General features: G+C 39.1%; 1 protein-coding gene across 37 annotated transcripts in view; it reads left to right on the plus strand.

The window, feature by feature from the left end:
* The window catches only part of LOC105829416 (microtubule-actin cross-linking factor 1), a 99,771-nt gene that overhangs the window by 73,832 nt on the left and 9,638 nt on the right, over positions 1-16,301 (plus strand). For 27 of the 37 annotated variants that reach the window (XM_036290446.1, XM_036290445.1, XM_028189952.2 and 24 more), the window contains 19 exons: positions 1,083-1,229; positions 1,342-1,565; positions 1,639-2,433; positions 2,529-3,382; positions 3,624-3,913; positions 3,997-5,040; positions 5,118-5,595; positions 5,719-5,888; positions 5,966-6,787; positions 6,896-9,717; positions 9,905-9,916; positions 10,914-13,038; positions 13,220-13,467; positions 13,869-13,922; positions 14,579-14,656; positions 15,099-15,273; positions 15,376-15,493; positions 15,572-15,801; positions 15,911-16,028. In XM_036290446.1, coding sequence (XP_036146339.1) covers positions 1,083-1,229; positions 1,342-1,565; positions 1,639-2,433; positions 2,529-3,382; positions 3,624-3,913; positions 3,997-5,040; positions 5,118-5,595; positions 5,719-5,888; positions 5,966-6,787; positions 6,896-9,717; positions 9,905-9,916; positions 10,914-13,038; positions 13,220-13,467; positions 13,869-13,922; positions 14,579-14,656; positions 15,099-15,273; positions 15,376-15,493; positions 15,572-15,801; positions 15,911-16,028 — 10,804 coding nt within the window. The remainder of the gene's footprint in view (positions 1-1,082; positions 1,230-1,341; positions 1,566-1,638; positions 2,434-2,528; positions 3,383-3,623; positions 3,914-3,996; positions 5,041-5,117; positions 5,596-5,718; positions 5,889-5,965; positions 6,788-6,895; positions 9,718-9,904; positions 9,917-10,913; positions 13,039-13,219; positions 13,468-13,868; positions 13,923-14,578; positions 14,657-15,098; positions 15,274-15,375; positions 15,494-15,571; positions 15,802-15,910; positions 16,029-16,301) is intronic. The other 10 variants (XM_036290451.1, XM_036290460.1, XM_012668247.3 and 7 more) reach the window with 7 other exon arrangements.

The following is a 16,301-nucleotide window of genomic DNA, read 5'->3' on the forward strand; positions in this document are numbered from 1 at the left end:
TCGTGTTGCTCTCTACCTTTCATCATAAATCATTGGCTTAATCGGGATATAAATGATAGACGATAGTAGCAAATAAATTAAAGGCATTGGTGAATAAAAAATAAAATTTGATAATAAGGTGTTATAATATGTAAAAAAAATAACAATTATATTAAGAGATATAAGACAATAGTAAAATAATATCGTTTAATATAACTGTTACCTATATCATTTTTAACGTAATGTTAAGTAACGTGAACCGCTTGACGGTAATCAAGACCAACGCAATATTTACAAGCACTGCATTAGCACACCATAATATTATTTAATAATTAAAAAAAACTTTTTTTAATAAATAATGTAAGGAAACTCTTTGAAATCTTTGTTAGTTTTTACCGATTCGCGAAAAATTCGAAACGATTAACACATTATGAAATTAACAAATGTTTAATATATATCTTGTCTTAATTTTATCAATTTACTTATTAATATGCGTTAATCCAACTAGTTTTTAATATCTCTATATTTAAAGTTATATAGATAATTATTATATACATTTAAATGTTTTCCTTTTTTTCAGGTATGATTATGTTTACTTATCACCTATGTTTTCCGCTAGCATGAGTTAGCGGGAGTTTCTCTACGTTGTGCATTACTGTATCATACATTTATACACATTATTATATGCAGTATATCATTACACTTCGATCGTTATTCTGTCATTGTGCGTTTTAATTTATTTGCTTGTTGGAACGTGTTTATTACGTTATCTTCATACTGTTATCGTTTACGCTTTAAACTGCATATGAAAAAATCCAATACGAGAAATATGCAGTTCTTGCAGATAAATTAAAGCTACCATTTAATACTGTATTTTACCTGTACGTTAAAAGTGTGCCTGTGTTTGCATGCGTGAGATATGTCGTAAGCTTATCTACGTTTTTTTAATCTTTAATTAATACGAAGCCTATATCGTTATTGGTGAGATGACGATATTTTTATGATTTACTTTAGTTTTTTTTTTTTAGCACATTTTAAATGTAGCGAAATAGATAGACTGCAGGAATAGATAAAAATAAATTTGTTTTTCAACTTTATTTTAGCAAGCGGTGGAGGAGAAGTACAAACTCTGTGACGAAACGTTGTCTAAGCTCCTGCAATGGATCTCTCAAATTGAGGACAAACTGGCGGATCAAGATACCGTCAAGGAAGATGTAGAGCAATTGAGAAAACAGATAATTATCATGAAAGTAAGTAATAAAGAATTTACATAATAATATTTTATATTAATCATTCAATTTATGTAAATACGCTTTTTTATAGAGTTAATTTGTTACATACGACATCTAATGTTACTTGCAGGAGATAAAGGAGGATCTTGAATCGCACAGTCGACCCGTCTCATCCTGCTTGGATCAGATTCGACAAGTCGTCTTGACTGGTAGCAACGTGTTATCTAGTGACGAAGTGTCCACATTGGAAAAGAACGGTCGATCTCTGAAGACACGATTCGACAAAGCGTTAGATCGCACTGACAAATTAGTGAAACGTCTCATTGGTGCCAGAGATGAACTAACGAAGTTCAAGTTAGTAATGTTTCTTATATAATCGCTTAATGATTTAATAGCTTTCACATTTAATTAATTTGTTCTATCACAGGAATGAGCTCACGACGTTCTCGATTTGGTTGGACAAAGCCAGAAGCGTGCTCGAGGATAAAGAGCGTTCCTTGACCGATCTGAATAAGCTCACTAGTAGTACAGACACCACTCGTGATTTTATCAGTGATGTTATCGCTCATCAAGCAGATTTGAGATTTATTACAATGGCCGCACAAAAATTTGTTGATGAGAGTAAGGAGTATCTTCAAGTTCTTAATGACTTCAGGACCAGTTTACCACAAAGATTGCCACACAAAGAACCCACAGCTAGTCAAGATTCGCCAATACGAGCCGAAGTATCGAGCGCGACAGCTCGATACAAAGATCTACTATCTCGAGCAAATCTTTTGTCGGACAGATTGTCAGGAGTCGGTGGCAAACAAAGAGATTATCATGATTCTTTAAATAAAGCTAGAACATGGTTGAGAGATGTCGAGCCGAAAGTACACAGAATTATTTCTGAACCTGTTGCTGCGGAGCCAAAACAAGTAGAGGATCAATTAAGCAAGGCTAAGGCATTGAATAACGAATTCCTCGCTAATGAACGTCTAATCGACAACGCTAAACACAGCGTTGAAGCTTTGTTAAATTCGTTGGAAGGCCAATTAACGATCAACGAGGTTAATGAGCTTGAAGAACCCGTAAAGGCATTAGAAGATAAATACAAACAACTGAGTAATGCTCTGGCTGATAAGTGTCAGGAACTTGACACAGCGTTAGTGAGAAGCCAAGGAGTGCAAGACGCATTGGACAGTCTGGTTGCATGGTTGAACAACGTTGAAAGTCAATTTAAGTAAGTGCAGAAAAGATACAATTATTATTTCTGAGTTATCTTTTGTGCTATCTTAAGTTTATTTTTATTTTAATTTAACAAATTGTATGTTACAGATCTCTGCAACGTCCAGCAAGTTTACAAAAGGAACGCTTGGAAGAACAACAAAGAGAACAGCGATTACTTCAAGCGGATTTGGATAGCCATCGTTTGAGCGTAGAAACCATTACAAGAAATTCTCAGGATCTTCTCCTAAATTCAAGTAACGTTCACATTGCCAAACGTATTGAGAGCAAACTGAAAGACGTGCAAAGCAGATTTGAGAAACTGATGGACAAGTCCTTGAGGCGCGGTGAATTCTTGGACGAAATTGCACAAGCCCTAAACGAATTCCTCGGGGATGTAGCCAAATTTGAGAGTTGGTATGCGCATATAATGGAAGTTCTCGACTCAAGGGATCTGAACAAGCTCGACATGTCAGAGTACGAGGCCAGGATGGCTCAACTGATAGATATGCGTGAGGATCAACGCGGATGCTTTGAGGATCTCATACGTAACGGAAAGAATCTGATCTCTAAAAAGGATATAACCGAAGCGGGCGCAATCCGAGACAAGATCAAGGCGCTCGAGTCTCAATGGAAAGAACTGAATAATCTTCTCGATGAGAAACAACGATTGTGCAAATCGAGAGCGGAACAACACACGGCCTATGAGAAGCTGCGCGATCAAGTACTCGATTGGCTTACTCGTACGGAGAACAAGGTGCAAGGACTCGAGCCGGTTGCTGTAGATTTGGACAAATTGAAAGTACAACAGGAGGAATTGAAACCTATACAAAAGGAATATCGCGACTACGGTAACACAGTCGATAAGATCAACGATCTCGGTATTGCTTATGACAGTTTGATGAAGGAACGCGGGGAAAGTCCCACTCGTCGACGTGGTAGTGCTAGTCCGACGAAGAGACCAGGTAATTATATATATGTATTCAGTATTATTATTATACATATATATGTATGATTTTGCCTAAACACAATATTTTTTAATAGCACGATTTTGTCAACTATGCACGTGGTTTTTTATGAATTAATTGTTACCAGTTTACAAAATTTATTAGTTATAACAACTACCTCATACATCATTCACATTGCATCTTTTTCAGCACACAATCATTGCCATTTTTGTTACGTTTTTTGTAATTTTTTTTGTAGTACTGCGAATATCACAAGACGGTCGCTCGCCGTCACCCACTAAATCCTACGCAGTTCAAAGTCCGGTCTCCCCAGGTGGTAGCAGTGGATTCAGCAGCCGCCGTTCAAGCCAAGATGGTTTCCACCTAGAGGAATTATCACCCGTTCAACAGCAGCTTTCAGAAATTAATCATAGATATGGATTACTTGGTGTCAGACTGTCGGATCGTCAAACGGAGTTAGATAACATTAAAGATGAATTGAAAAAACATATAGACCATTTGAAAGTACTCTCTCAATTCTTGGATAAGGTAATTTTAAAATAATGTAACATTTTTTATTATAATGTATATTTGATATGTTAAAGTATAATTAAATATATTATTTTTACCAGATTCAGCGACAGTTACCTAAAGAAAGTATGCCCGCAACTAAAGACGATGCAGACAAGACAGCCAAACAAGTTAAAGCTCTTGTGGAGGAGATGTACGAGAAACAATCTCTACTGGATAGTACGCGAACGCAAGTGCGTGATTTAGTTAGACGTAAGAAAGGAGCGTACGGTGTAGATAGATTGAACGACGAGATGGAAGATGTTGCCAGTAGATGGAGATCGATTTCGGACAGATGCAAAGATCGAATCAAATTTTTGGAAGACATTAAAGATTTTTATGATACGTATGACGGTCTTAACTCTTGGCTCGGCGCTAAAGAGCGTATGTTGGGCGCTTTGGGACCAATTTCGTCCGATCCTCGTATGGTCGCGAGTCAAGTGCAACAAGTACAAGTTTTGCGAGAGGAATTTAGAACTCAGCAACCGCAATTGGATCATTTGATACAAGTCGGAGAAAGTATTCTCATCACGATATCCATAGATTCGGCAGATGGACAGAAGATAAATGCAAAATTGCAGAGCATTTTACAAAGATGGGCAGATCAAATGGGAAGATTGGATGAAAGAGCTCAAAGTTTGGGTGATGCCGTTGATACTAGTCGTGAATTCGATGCTAGTCTTAATCGGCTACGAGACGCTTTGCAAGGAATCTCAGACAATTTGGACGAGTTGACTCTTGAAAAAGATCCTGAAGAGCAGCTTCGTAAGATTGAAAACTTGGAGAGACAATTGGAAGGTCAGAGACCGTTGTTAGCGGACGTGGAGATGGCCGGTGCACAGCTGTGCGAGGTTCTGAGTGATCCAGCGTCAAGATCCGAAATTCAAGGAAAGTTAGCCACAGTCAGCAAGATGTATAATAACTTGCAGAAAAAGCTAGATCATAGGAAAGCAGAGATCGAAGGCAATCTGCGAGATGGAAGACAATTTGAGGCCTCCTGTAGCAGAACTCTAGGATGGCTTGCGGACGAACTTGGAAACATGTCTGAAAAGCTGTTAGTGTCTGCTGACAGAGAAGTTTTGCAACAGCAACTTGATCATCATGAAGTATGTATCACTATTTTTATCTTTTTTCACTTATTTTTTTTTCCCAGTTTAATTTACTAATAAAATATAATTTTTAGCCTGTTTATCGTAATGTAATGGGTAAAGAGCACGAAGTCATAATGCTATTGAACAAAGGGCGCGACGTACTTGCACGATCTCAGAAAGTTGAAAATCGCTCGCTCCAACGTGACTTGGATAAGATGCAATCGCAATGGGATCGTTTGAAAAAGGATACTGTCGAAAGACACACCCGGTTGCAAACCTGTGCAGAGCATTGCAAAAAATATTACAAAGCTCAAGATGTGTTTCTTCCATGGCTTCGACAAGCCGAGGATAAATTGGATAGTTTGATTCCCACTTCCTTTAGACGCAAGGACATCGAGAAGCAGCTGAAGGAATTGTCATCATTCAGGAATGAAGTTTGGAAGCACTCTGGAGAATATGAAAATAATAAGATGCTGGGCGAAACATTTGTCGGAGCTTGCGATATTGATAAACAAAACGTGAAGAATGAGCTTAGTGCCATGAAGACTAGATGGGATAAATTAAACAATGGTACGTTTAAATCCCTTATTAGTATCTTATTATTTTAGTTTATTAATTTAAATTTGAGTAATTTAAACTTGAGCGTGTATTGTATTATAATATATAATATTATAATTTAATTATTTCTTACAGACTTGTTGTCTAGAACACAGTCTTTGGAAGATACCGCACGTCATTTAATGGACTTCAACGAAAACTTACGCGATTTGCAACATGGCTTGCAACGTTGTGAAGATAAATTAGCTTCACACGATGCTCTTGGCGGAGCAGCCAAAGATCCAAAACTTCTCGACAGAATAAAGGTAATTAAATTGATTGTACTCTCATAAAACAAAAACTATGATTAATTCAAAATGTGTACTAATTACGTAATTTTTAGAACTTGCGAGAGGAAACAACGAGCTTGAAGAAACCTTTGCAATGTGTGAGACAACAGGCTAATGATCTTGTAAATAAAGCTGGCGAACAGGGCGTTGATGCGACTCATTTACAAGACGAGATTGATAATGTTACCGATCGCATTAATGATTTGCAAGCAAAACTAGATGATCGATGTAACGAATTGCAAAGTGCAGCAACAGCGGTCGCGCAATTTAATGATCAAGCGAAATTGATTAACCAACATTTGTCCGCTCTTGAAAAAGATCTAGACTCCATGAAAGCACCCGGTAGAGAAATCAAAATTGTACGAGGACAATTGGAAGATACCGCTAAGATTGTTAGCAGAATTAACAAACTCTATGAAGAAATTGGCGATTTGGGGAATCTTGGCGAACGTTTGGTCGATTACGGCTTTGCTGCTGACGCTGTAGCGACGAGAAGTCAAGTTGATGGATTTAAACGGCAAATTGGTAAACTGGATGAGCGTGCGCGTACTAGAGAAGAGGAACTTACTTCTACTTTAAATAAACTACAAGAGTTTTATCAATTGCACACACACATTATGGAAGGTATTAGTGACGCAAATGAACAAGTAAGAAGGTTTAAACCTGTTGGATCCGAAGTAGACTCAATTAAAGCTCAGCAGGAGGACTTTAGAACTCTTAAAATCAAGAAGATCGAACCATTGGCGCACGCAGTTGTTGAGTGTAACGCGCTTGGTCAAAATCTTATACAAACTGCAGGACGAGATGTCAATACTAGTAATATTGAAAAAGATGTCGATAAAATGAACGAAAGATGGAACGACTTAAAAGACAGGGTAAGCATTCGACTTATATCTAAAAATTAAGAATATATTTAAAGATATATTTTTATGCAAGAATTGATACATTGCTTTATTTTTTAATTAATAATAATTTTTTTTTAGCTGAATGAGCGTGATCGCAAGTTAGATGTTGGATTACTACAGTCGGGCAAGTTCCAAGAAGCATTGGATGGTTTAGAGAAATGGCTGACCGATACAGAAGAAATGGTTTCGAACCAGAAGCCACCTTCCTCAGATTACAAAGTCGTGAAGGCCCAACTGCAAGAACAGAAATTCCTCAGGAAGATGTTGCTGGACCGACAAAATTCTATGACATCTCTATACAACATGGGAAGAGAGGTAGCTGCCGATGCGGATCCCAAGGAGCGTAAGGCTATCGAGAAACAATTGAACGATTTAGTAGGCCGATTTGATAATCTGACAGAAAGTGCCGCGGAAAGAATGGAAGCTCTTGAGCAAGCAATGGCAGTGGCGAAACGATTCCAAGATAAATTGGTACCACTTGCTATTTGGTTGGATAAGACGGAGAAAAAAGTCAGGGATATGGAGTTAGTGCCTACCGACGAGGAAAAGATACAGCAGCGTATCCGCGAACATGACATACTACACGAGGACATTATATCGAAAACACCAGATTTCAGCGAACTCACGGAGATAGCCAGCCAACTTATGTCAATGGTAGGCGAAGATGAGGCCACCACGTTGGCTGATAAGCTTCAAGATGCGGCAGATAGATACGCGACTTTGGTCGAACGATCTGAGGCTCTTGGTAGTTTGCTGCAACGTTCCAGACAAGGCTTACGTCATCTGGTTCTCACGTATCAAGACTTACAGGCATGGATGGAGAGTATGGAGATCAGATTATCAAAATATCGCATCTTGGCTGTACATACAGAAAAGCTCTTACAACAAATGGAAGACCTCGCAGATCTTACGGAAGAAGTATCAACTCGACAAACGGAAGTCGATAGTACTGTAGATTCTGGTCTAGAATTAATGAAACACATTTCGAGTGACGAAGCGCTTCAACTGAAGGATAAATTGGACTCTCTGCAACGCCGATTTAACGATCTTGTCTCCCGCGGTTCGGATCTTTTGAAACATGCTCAGGAATCTTTACCACTGGTGCAACAATTCCATGATAATCACAATCGTTTAATGGATTGGATGCAAGGCGCGGAAACTGCTTTGCAATCCGCTGAACCTCGCGAGGAAGAAATTATTCGACTCGAGATGGAGATATCAGAATACAGACCCGTTTTGGACAAGATTAACGCGGTAGGCCCGCAGCTGTGTCAAATGTCACCAGGAGAAGGTGCTGCAACTATTGAAGGTCTCGTGACTAGGGACAACAGGCGATTTGATGCGATTGCCGAACAGATCCAAAGAAAAGCGGAAAGAATTCAGTTGAGCAAACAGCGATCCTTAGAAGTGATTGGCGATATCGATGATTTGCTCGACTGGTTCAGAGAGGTGGATAATCAACTTCGAGAGGCCGAGCCGCCTAGCAGTGAACCTGAAATTATTAGAGTACAATTGAAAGAACACAAAGCCCTTAATGACGACATATCTAGTCAGAAGGGTAGAGTCCGTGATGTTATTTCGACTGCGAAGAAGGTAATACGCGAGAATGCTCAGCACGAAGATACGTCTACCATCAGAGACAAGATGGAAGACTTGCGCGAAACAATGGAAATTGTATCAGCTTTATCAAGTGATAGATTGGGAGCTCTTGAACAAGCTTTACCATTAGCGGAACATCTTCGTGATACCCATGCTGGCTTGGTCAGCTGGCTTGAAGAGGCTGAACAACAAGTCGCTATGTTACCTATGCCCGCTTTGCGACCCGACTTGATAGCAGCACAACAAGACAAGAATGAGCTTCTTATACAGAGCATTAACGAGCATAAACCTCTAGTGGAGAAACTTAACAAGACTGGTGAGGCGCTCATTAAGTTGTGTAACGAGGAAGAAGGTATAAAAGTGCAAGATATCCTGGATAATGATAATGCTCGCTATGCGGCACTAAGAGCTGAGCTGAGAGGCCGGCAACAAGCGCTGGAACAGGCATTGCAGGAATCCTCTCAGTTCTCCGACAAACTAGAGGGCATGCTACGTGCACTGTCTTCTACCGCTGATCAAGTGAACGGCGCCGAACCTATCAGTGCCCATCCGCCTCGTTTGCGCGATCAGATGGAAGAGAATGCCGCACTAGCAGAGGATCTTGCTCAGAGATCCGAAGCGTACGCGGCCGTCAAAAAAGCTGCAGACGACGTGATTAGCAAAGCCGGCAACAGAGCCGATCCGGCGGTGAAGGACATTAAACGTAAGCTAGATAAGCTCAACAACTTATGGACCGACGTACAGAAGGCCACGACCGATCGTGGTCGTACCTTGGACGACACTCTGGCCGTCGCCGAGAAATTCTGGGCCGAGTTAAACGGAGTTATGGCCACTCTGAGAGAACTGCAGGACGCATTGGCTGGACAGGCACCACCGGCGGCTCAACCAGCCGCTATTCAGCAACAACAAGTAGCCTTGCAGGAAATTCGACAAGAGATCGATCAGACCAAACCGGATGTCGAGCAGGTCCGAACATCGGGACACGAATTGATGGGCTTATGCGGCGAGCCGGATAAACCTGAAGTGCGAAAGCACATTGAAGATTTGGATCAAGCTTGGGACAACGTTACCGCTCTATATGCCAGACGCGAAGAGAATCTGATTGATGCCATGGAGAAAGCGATGGAGTTCCACGAGACGCTGCAGAATCTATTGGAGTTCTTGCAAGAGGCCGAGGACAGATTCGCGGAGATGGGCCCGCTTGGCAGCGACATCGACGAGGTCAAGAAGCAGATTAAGCAGTTGGCCAATTTCAAGGCCGAGGTGGATCCACACATGGTGAAGGTTGAAGCATTAAACAGGTGATAATTTATTTTTCAAATTAAAGCTGAATTTACATGTTAATGACGTTACAAAGAGTTCAGTGCGCAGCATTGTCCCCTTTGTGCAATTCCCGTCCAAAAATTATTTGCGATGAGTGATATCTTCGAGAAAATGTAAAATCTAATCCCATCTTTTATTTTTCTCTGCACTGGTTCCCGAACATAGGAGTCTGACAAGGCAAGTTTATCTCTCTCTGTGTTGTCGCTGGTAGTTAGAGCATGGCTTCACGTTGTTCTGAACGTGTTTACTCCCCCGTCGTTTAGTTTAATAATCTTACCCTTTAACAATTTGCGTCACACATTTAATCGGATCCTCCCCTTTTATGTTACCTTAAGGTAAATTACTCAGCCGCATGTAGCAGGTAAATTGAGTGATCCATCAACCATGAGAATTCGTAGACGATAATATTATTTTTATTTGATAGAAATAATACAGAAGCAGCAGTGATTAATATCCAGTTGATATTAATTCCTCCGGTAGAAGGGGATGCTAAAGTGCTCAAACTTGATCGGGGTCAATAATGTAGAGTCATTCGTGCATATCATTAAGATTTTGTATGTATTTTTTTTATAGATTCGGAATTTTTTTCCAGAATTAAAGTACATGTTTAATATCATCATATGAATTGGATTTTATATCGAGAATAAACAAAATGTTTTTCAGACTGTTCTTTTTCTAATCTATATCTGGAGTTGCGATTATAAAAAGTTATTAAACTAATCTTTTTTTCTAGACTTTTAATCTTAGTTTGAATTGCACGATATTGTTCGTACATATTTTTCCTAGAGAAATACAATTCCATTTTGTACATATATATCATAGATTTTGTATAGTAAGCAAATATTGTCATCAAATGACAGTATCTCTACGTATCGAAAATAAATTTTTTTTGTTCTTTATATTAAATCGACTTTATTTCTCTAGATTTTGATTCGTACTTTAATTCTGTAAAAGTTTTGCGATTTTATAAAGCACCTCTAAAAGATTAGTTAAAATAAAAAATTTTAATAAAACAGATGTCTTTAGGATCCTCTTAAACTCATTGAAATTTTTATACTACCCGTTCTCCTTGTAGATATGGTTCAATGTTGTGTGGTTCGAATACGTTTATATACGTCTATATGACGTTGAGAAAATTAACGTTTTTTAAATATTATTGTCTTTTCATATTTAGGCAAGCGGCCGAATTAACAGAAAGAACTTCCTCCGAACAAGCGGCAGCCATCAAAGAACCACTCGGTGCTGTAAACAAACGCTGGGATGGATTGCTGAGAGGCATGGTGGAAAGGCAGCGATTACTGGAGAATGCATTATTGCGACTCGGTCAATTCCAGCACGCTTTGGATGAACTATTAGTATGGATCGATAAAACTGATAAAACGTTGAATAATCTTAGACCAGTGGCGGGTGATCCACAAGTGATCGAAGTCGAGTTGGCCAAACTGAAAGTACTAGTGAATGATATACAAGCTCATCAGACGAGCGTTGACACTCTGAACGACGCTGGACGACAGTTAATTGAGGATGGCAAAGGTACCGCAGAAGCGTCAACTACAGCTGACAAACTGGGCACTTTGAATCGTCGCTGGCGAGATCTACTCCAACGCGCTGCTGATCGCCAACGAGAATTGGAAGATGCCTTACGAGAGGCTCAATCCTTTACCGCTGAAATACAAGACTTGCTGTCGTGGTTGGGCGACGTAGATAATATGATAGTAGCCTCTAAGCCCGTTGGCGGATTGCCCGAGACAGCGTCTGAACAATTAGAACGCTTTATGGAGGTGTACAACGAGCTAGAACAAAACCGTCCAAAGGTCGAAACAGTGCTGCAACAAGGACAGGAATATCTGAAGAAAGCAGATACGAGTAGTGCTGGTGGATTAAATCACAATTTGCGAACGTTGAAACAAAAGTGGGACAATGTGCTTGCACGTGCCAGCGATAAGAAAATAAAGTTAGAAATTGCTCTGAAGGAAGCCACCGAATTCCATGATGCGTTACAAGCTTTCGTTGATTGGTTAACTAATGCCGAAAAGATTCTAACGAATCTCAAACCAGTCTCGAGAGTCATGGAAACCATACTTCAACAAATCGAGGAACACAAAGCATTCCAAAAGGATGTCAGCGTTCATCGTGAAACAATGCTGAATCTCGACAAAAAAGGGACCCATCTCAAATACTTCTCTCAAAAGCAAGACGTGATTCTTATAAGAAACTTACTCGTGAGTGTACAACACAGATGGGAACGAGTAGTTTCCAAATCAGCCGAGAGAACGAGAGCTCTAGATCACGGTTACAAGGAAGCCAGAGAGTTCCACGATAGCTGGTCGAACCTAATGAACTGGTTGGATGAAACCGAGAAAACATTAGACGAAGTTGCTACCGACGGACTTGGCGGCAATGATCCAGATAAAATTAAATCGCGCCTCAACAGACACCGCGAGGTACAAAAAGCACTAAGTGCTAAGCAAAGCACATACGATAATACCATGAAAAACGGCAAAACATTGAAAGACAAGGCGCCGAAGACCGATGAACCTGCCTTAAGGGAACTTCTGAACGAGTTAAAGAACAAGTGGACAACGGTCTGCGGTAAATGCGTGGATCGGCAAAGAAAGTTGGAGGAAGCCTTGCTATTCTCCGGACAATTTAAGGACGCTATTCAGGCGTTGTTGGAGTGGTTGAGTAAGACCGAGAAATATCTGGCCAATCCCGGACCACTTTACGGTGATTTGGATACGGTAACTAATTTGGTAGAACAACACAAAACCTTTGAGAGGGATCTGGAGTCACGTGCCTCACAGATGGAGTCCGTCATTAAGACCGGTCATGAACTAGAATCTAAAGCTTCTATTGAAGACGCATCGATGATCAGATCGCAATTGTCCGAATTGAATAGTCTTTGGGACAGAGTGACGAGTCTCTCGATAAAGAAGTCCAGATTATTAGAAGAAGCCATCAGAGAAGCCGAACGACTTCACAAAGCTGTTCACGTATTGCTAGAATGGTTGAGCGACGCGGAAATGAAGCTTAGATTTGCGGGACCGCTGCCAGAAGACGAGCAGGAGAGCAGGAACCAAGTGATGGAGCACCAGAGATTCCTCCGCGAATTACAGACCAAGGAAATTGAAAAAGACAACACGTTAGAATTGGCACACATTATTCTTGGAAAAGCGCATCCCGATGGTGCTGCGGTTATCAAACACTGGATCACGATTATTCAGTCTAGATGGGAAGAAGTAGCGACGTGGGCCTATCAAAGAAATCAAAGACTGGAGAATCATATGCAAGGACTACAGGTTTGTATTATAACACACACACACACACACACACACACACACACACACACACACACACACACACACACACACACACACACACACACACACACACACACACACACACCATATATATATATATATATATATATATATATATATATCCCGTAGACGAGACTGATTATTACGCATGAATTTGCAGGATCTTGATAATCTTCTCGAAGAATTATTAGCCTGGCTCGAAGGTTTGGAGAATACTTTGAATGCTTTGGAAGCGGAACCCTTGCCCGACGATAGAGCCACGCTCGAAATGCTTATCGCGGATCATAGAGAGTTCATGGAGAATACCAGCCGAAGACAAAATGAAGTTGATCGCGTGTGCAAGGCCCGACAAATTAAGCCGATAAGGGACCCGAGAAAAATATCAAAAGTCAGATCTCCGGCGCCTACGTACGTATTTATCAATATGAAAATGTCGATTTATACGTATAACTCTAATACAATTGAAATTTCCTTTATTTCCGTGAAGAAATATGTATACATTATGGATACTGATAATATGTGCAGCACAGTATTCCGTTCTGCTTGCTTCGTGAATCTTAAATCTCATTTGCATCTTGCTCGTATGTGTGCCACGCATTATGTTTGTGTGTTAATTATTTTGATTTGTTTCATGAGTTTTACTATGCACATTGCAATTTTAGGGACACAGTTTCCGACCATTGTAAACCAGATCACTTTAAATTTCTCACTTTGCAAGATGCTTGCAGTTTTTATGTTATCTTTCACGTATTAAGTTTTGTGTATATTTAACTGTCGCATGATAAGTTGCTTTTGCAATGGGATTTCAGTAAGGATCTCTATCAGGATAACGAGCATGAGCAGTCTCAGCCTCGCAAACAAAGGTGCGTTGTCCATCATAACATATGTAAATCTATCATAACCACATAAACTTTTCGTAAGTACAGTGTTCTCGTGTTTAATATGCATCTTCAGTAGAAATATGTATGTGTTAATTTTTTTACTTTATAATTTTTTAAGACACAACGGTTTTATTATACACAATAATTTTTGTTCGCACAATAATTTTATAGTATCTAGCAACGAGAAAATTGATTTGAAATTTAGTTAAGCGTATTAACTCACTTGCTTTTCACTCGTAACTGCAACATGTATAAATTTACTACTGTTCACAATGCACTGTGTTAAAATCAATACAATAATGTGTATCTCAGATACATTATGTTTCTGTGTTTTGTGTTATACGTTATGTCATTATAATGCATACACATAGCTTAAGACATCATCACGATTATAATTTCTCTTTCAATACGATATGAAATTAATTTTTTAGATGTTTATCAAATATAATTTCCACATGTACGTAAAAATCATACATTCGATAAAAACTCGCGTGTTTTTTTACACTTTTATAATCATTTATATTTGAAAAGCAATCTATGAACCAGAGTGCTGTATTGAGACGCGAAGAAGATCGTTTTTTAGATGCCTTATATAGTAGAGAATGTTTGAGTGATGTGACGCGCATGTTCCTGTTTAGCCGAGGCAGCCCAGGTCGTGACAGAACACCAGATCTTTCATTGCCACACATCGGTCCACGCTTCCCACCCAAAGGAAGGTTCGTTACGTCTTGTCTTATTTCATTTCATTCTGCGCCATTTCATGATTTTTCATCCGAATATAGGCATTACTACGCTTACAACTCAACGTATCATACTCATTGATGTTTCGGTAATGGAACCTTGTTTTTTTTGCGGGATGAAATAATTGGGTTTGACGAAATGTTACTGTTTGTTCACGAAATTGTCTGTCTTGTATTAAGAGTGTGAAGTTTTGGGTTTTTTAATGCGACATTTACATTGAATTTACATTTACATTTGAATTTGTTTTCAGTTTTTTTTTCTTCACAAATATCGTACATTGTCTCCTTTTATAACTCTTTCTATAAAATTATCTTAATTACTTTAGTCAAGATAACATCTCACATTTTTAATACTTGTTTATTAAATATATATTATTTTTTTGTATATAAAAAATATTTTTTCTTTCTCTTTACAAAGCAGCAAAGGAGCCGAACCAGAATTCCGTAGCCCGAGAGTTAAGCTTCTTTGGGATAAGTGGCGTCACGTTTGGATGCTGGCGTGGGAACGACAACGTCGTCTGCAGGATAAATATAATTATATTCAGGAATTAGAACGCGTCGCCAACTTTAGCTGGGAAGATTGGCGCAAACGGGTAAGACTTATGATAAATATGTCTGATAAAAGTAAAAATCTATTAATTTCTTTGTCAATTATTAAGTTATTTAAATACATAATGTTTATTTTTTAATTACAGTTCCTGAAATTCATGAATCACAAGAAATCTAGATTGACAGATCTGTTCAGGAAAATGGATAAGAATAATGATGGACTTATACCGAGGGAGGACTTCATTCAAGGAATTATGAACACCAGTACTTATTATATTACTTATTTTTTTCTAAACAAGATCTTCTATATTTTTCTAAATCTTCTATTTATTTACTTCATAGAATTCGAAACCTCTCGTTTGGAAATGGGTGCTGTTGCTGATCTTTTCGATCGTCATGGCGAAGGCTTGATAGATTGGAAGGAGTTCATTGCTGCTCTACGGCCCGACTGGGAGGAACGACGACCCTACAACGATACAGACAAGATACACGACGAAGTTAAACGACTGGTCATGCTGTGCACCTGTCGCCAGAAATTCCGAGTTTTCCAAGTTGGCGAAGGAAAATATAGGGTACGTGAATGTAATGAATAAAGGCATTTAATGTCCGATTTTAATTATAATTATACATTAATATCAATAATCATGGATATCTTTAATTATGTCGACTGTGAAATTGCAGTTTGGTGACAGTCAAAAGTTGCGATTAGTTCGAATCCTGCGCTCTACTGTCATGGTACGCGTTGGTGGAGGCTGGGTAGCGTTAGACGAATTCCTTTTGAAGAACGATCCATGTCGCGGTAAGTATTTATCACGAACCTTTGATCTGCGCGATATATGTAGGCGATCCGAGATTAGGCTGAGATAAATCATAATCGTATATTAGTCTATATCTACGAATCTTTTTTACTGTCAGGCAAAAGAAAGTAATTAATTAAAACGACCTATAACTATTGAATTAATGCGAAACATAACAAACTATTCTTTAATTGCAAGCAATTGGAGTGATTTTGAAAAGAAATTTTCTATGGTATCTACCTCCTCTTTATCCTTTTTCCCAACAGAGGCAACAT

The sequence above is a fragment of the Monomorium pharaonis genome, chromosome 8, assembly GCF_013373865.1.
Source record: "Monomorium pharaonis isolate MP-MQ-018 chromosome 8, ASM1337386v2, whole genome shotgun sequence".
In the NCBI taxonomy this organism is placed as follows: Eukaryota; Metazoa; Arthropoda; class Insecta; order Hymenoptera; family Formicidae; genus Monomorium; species Monomorium pharaonis.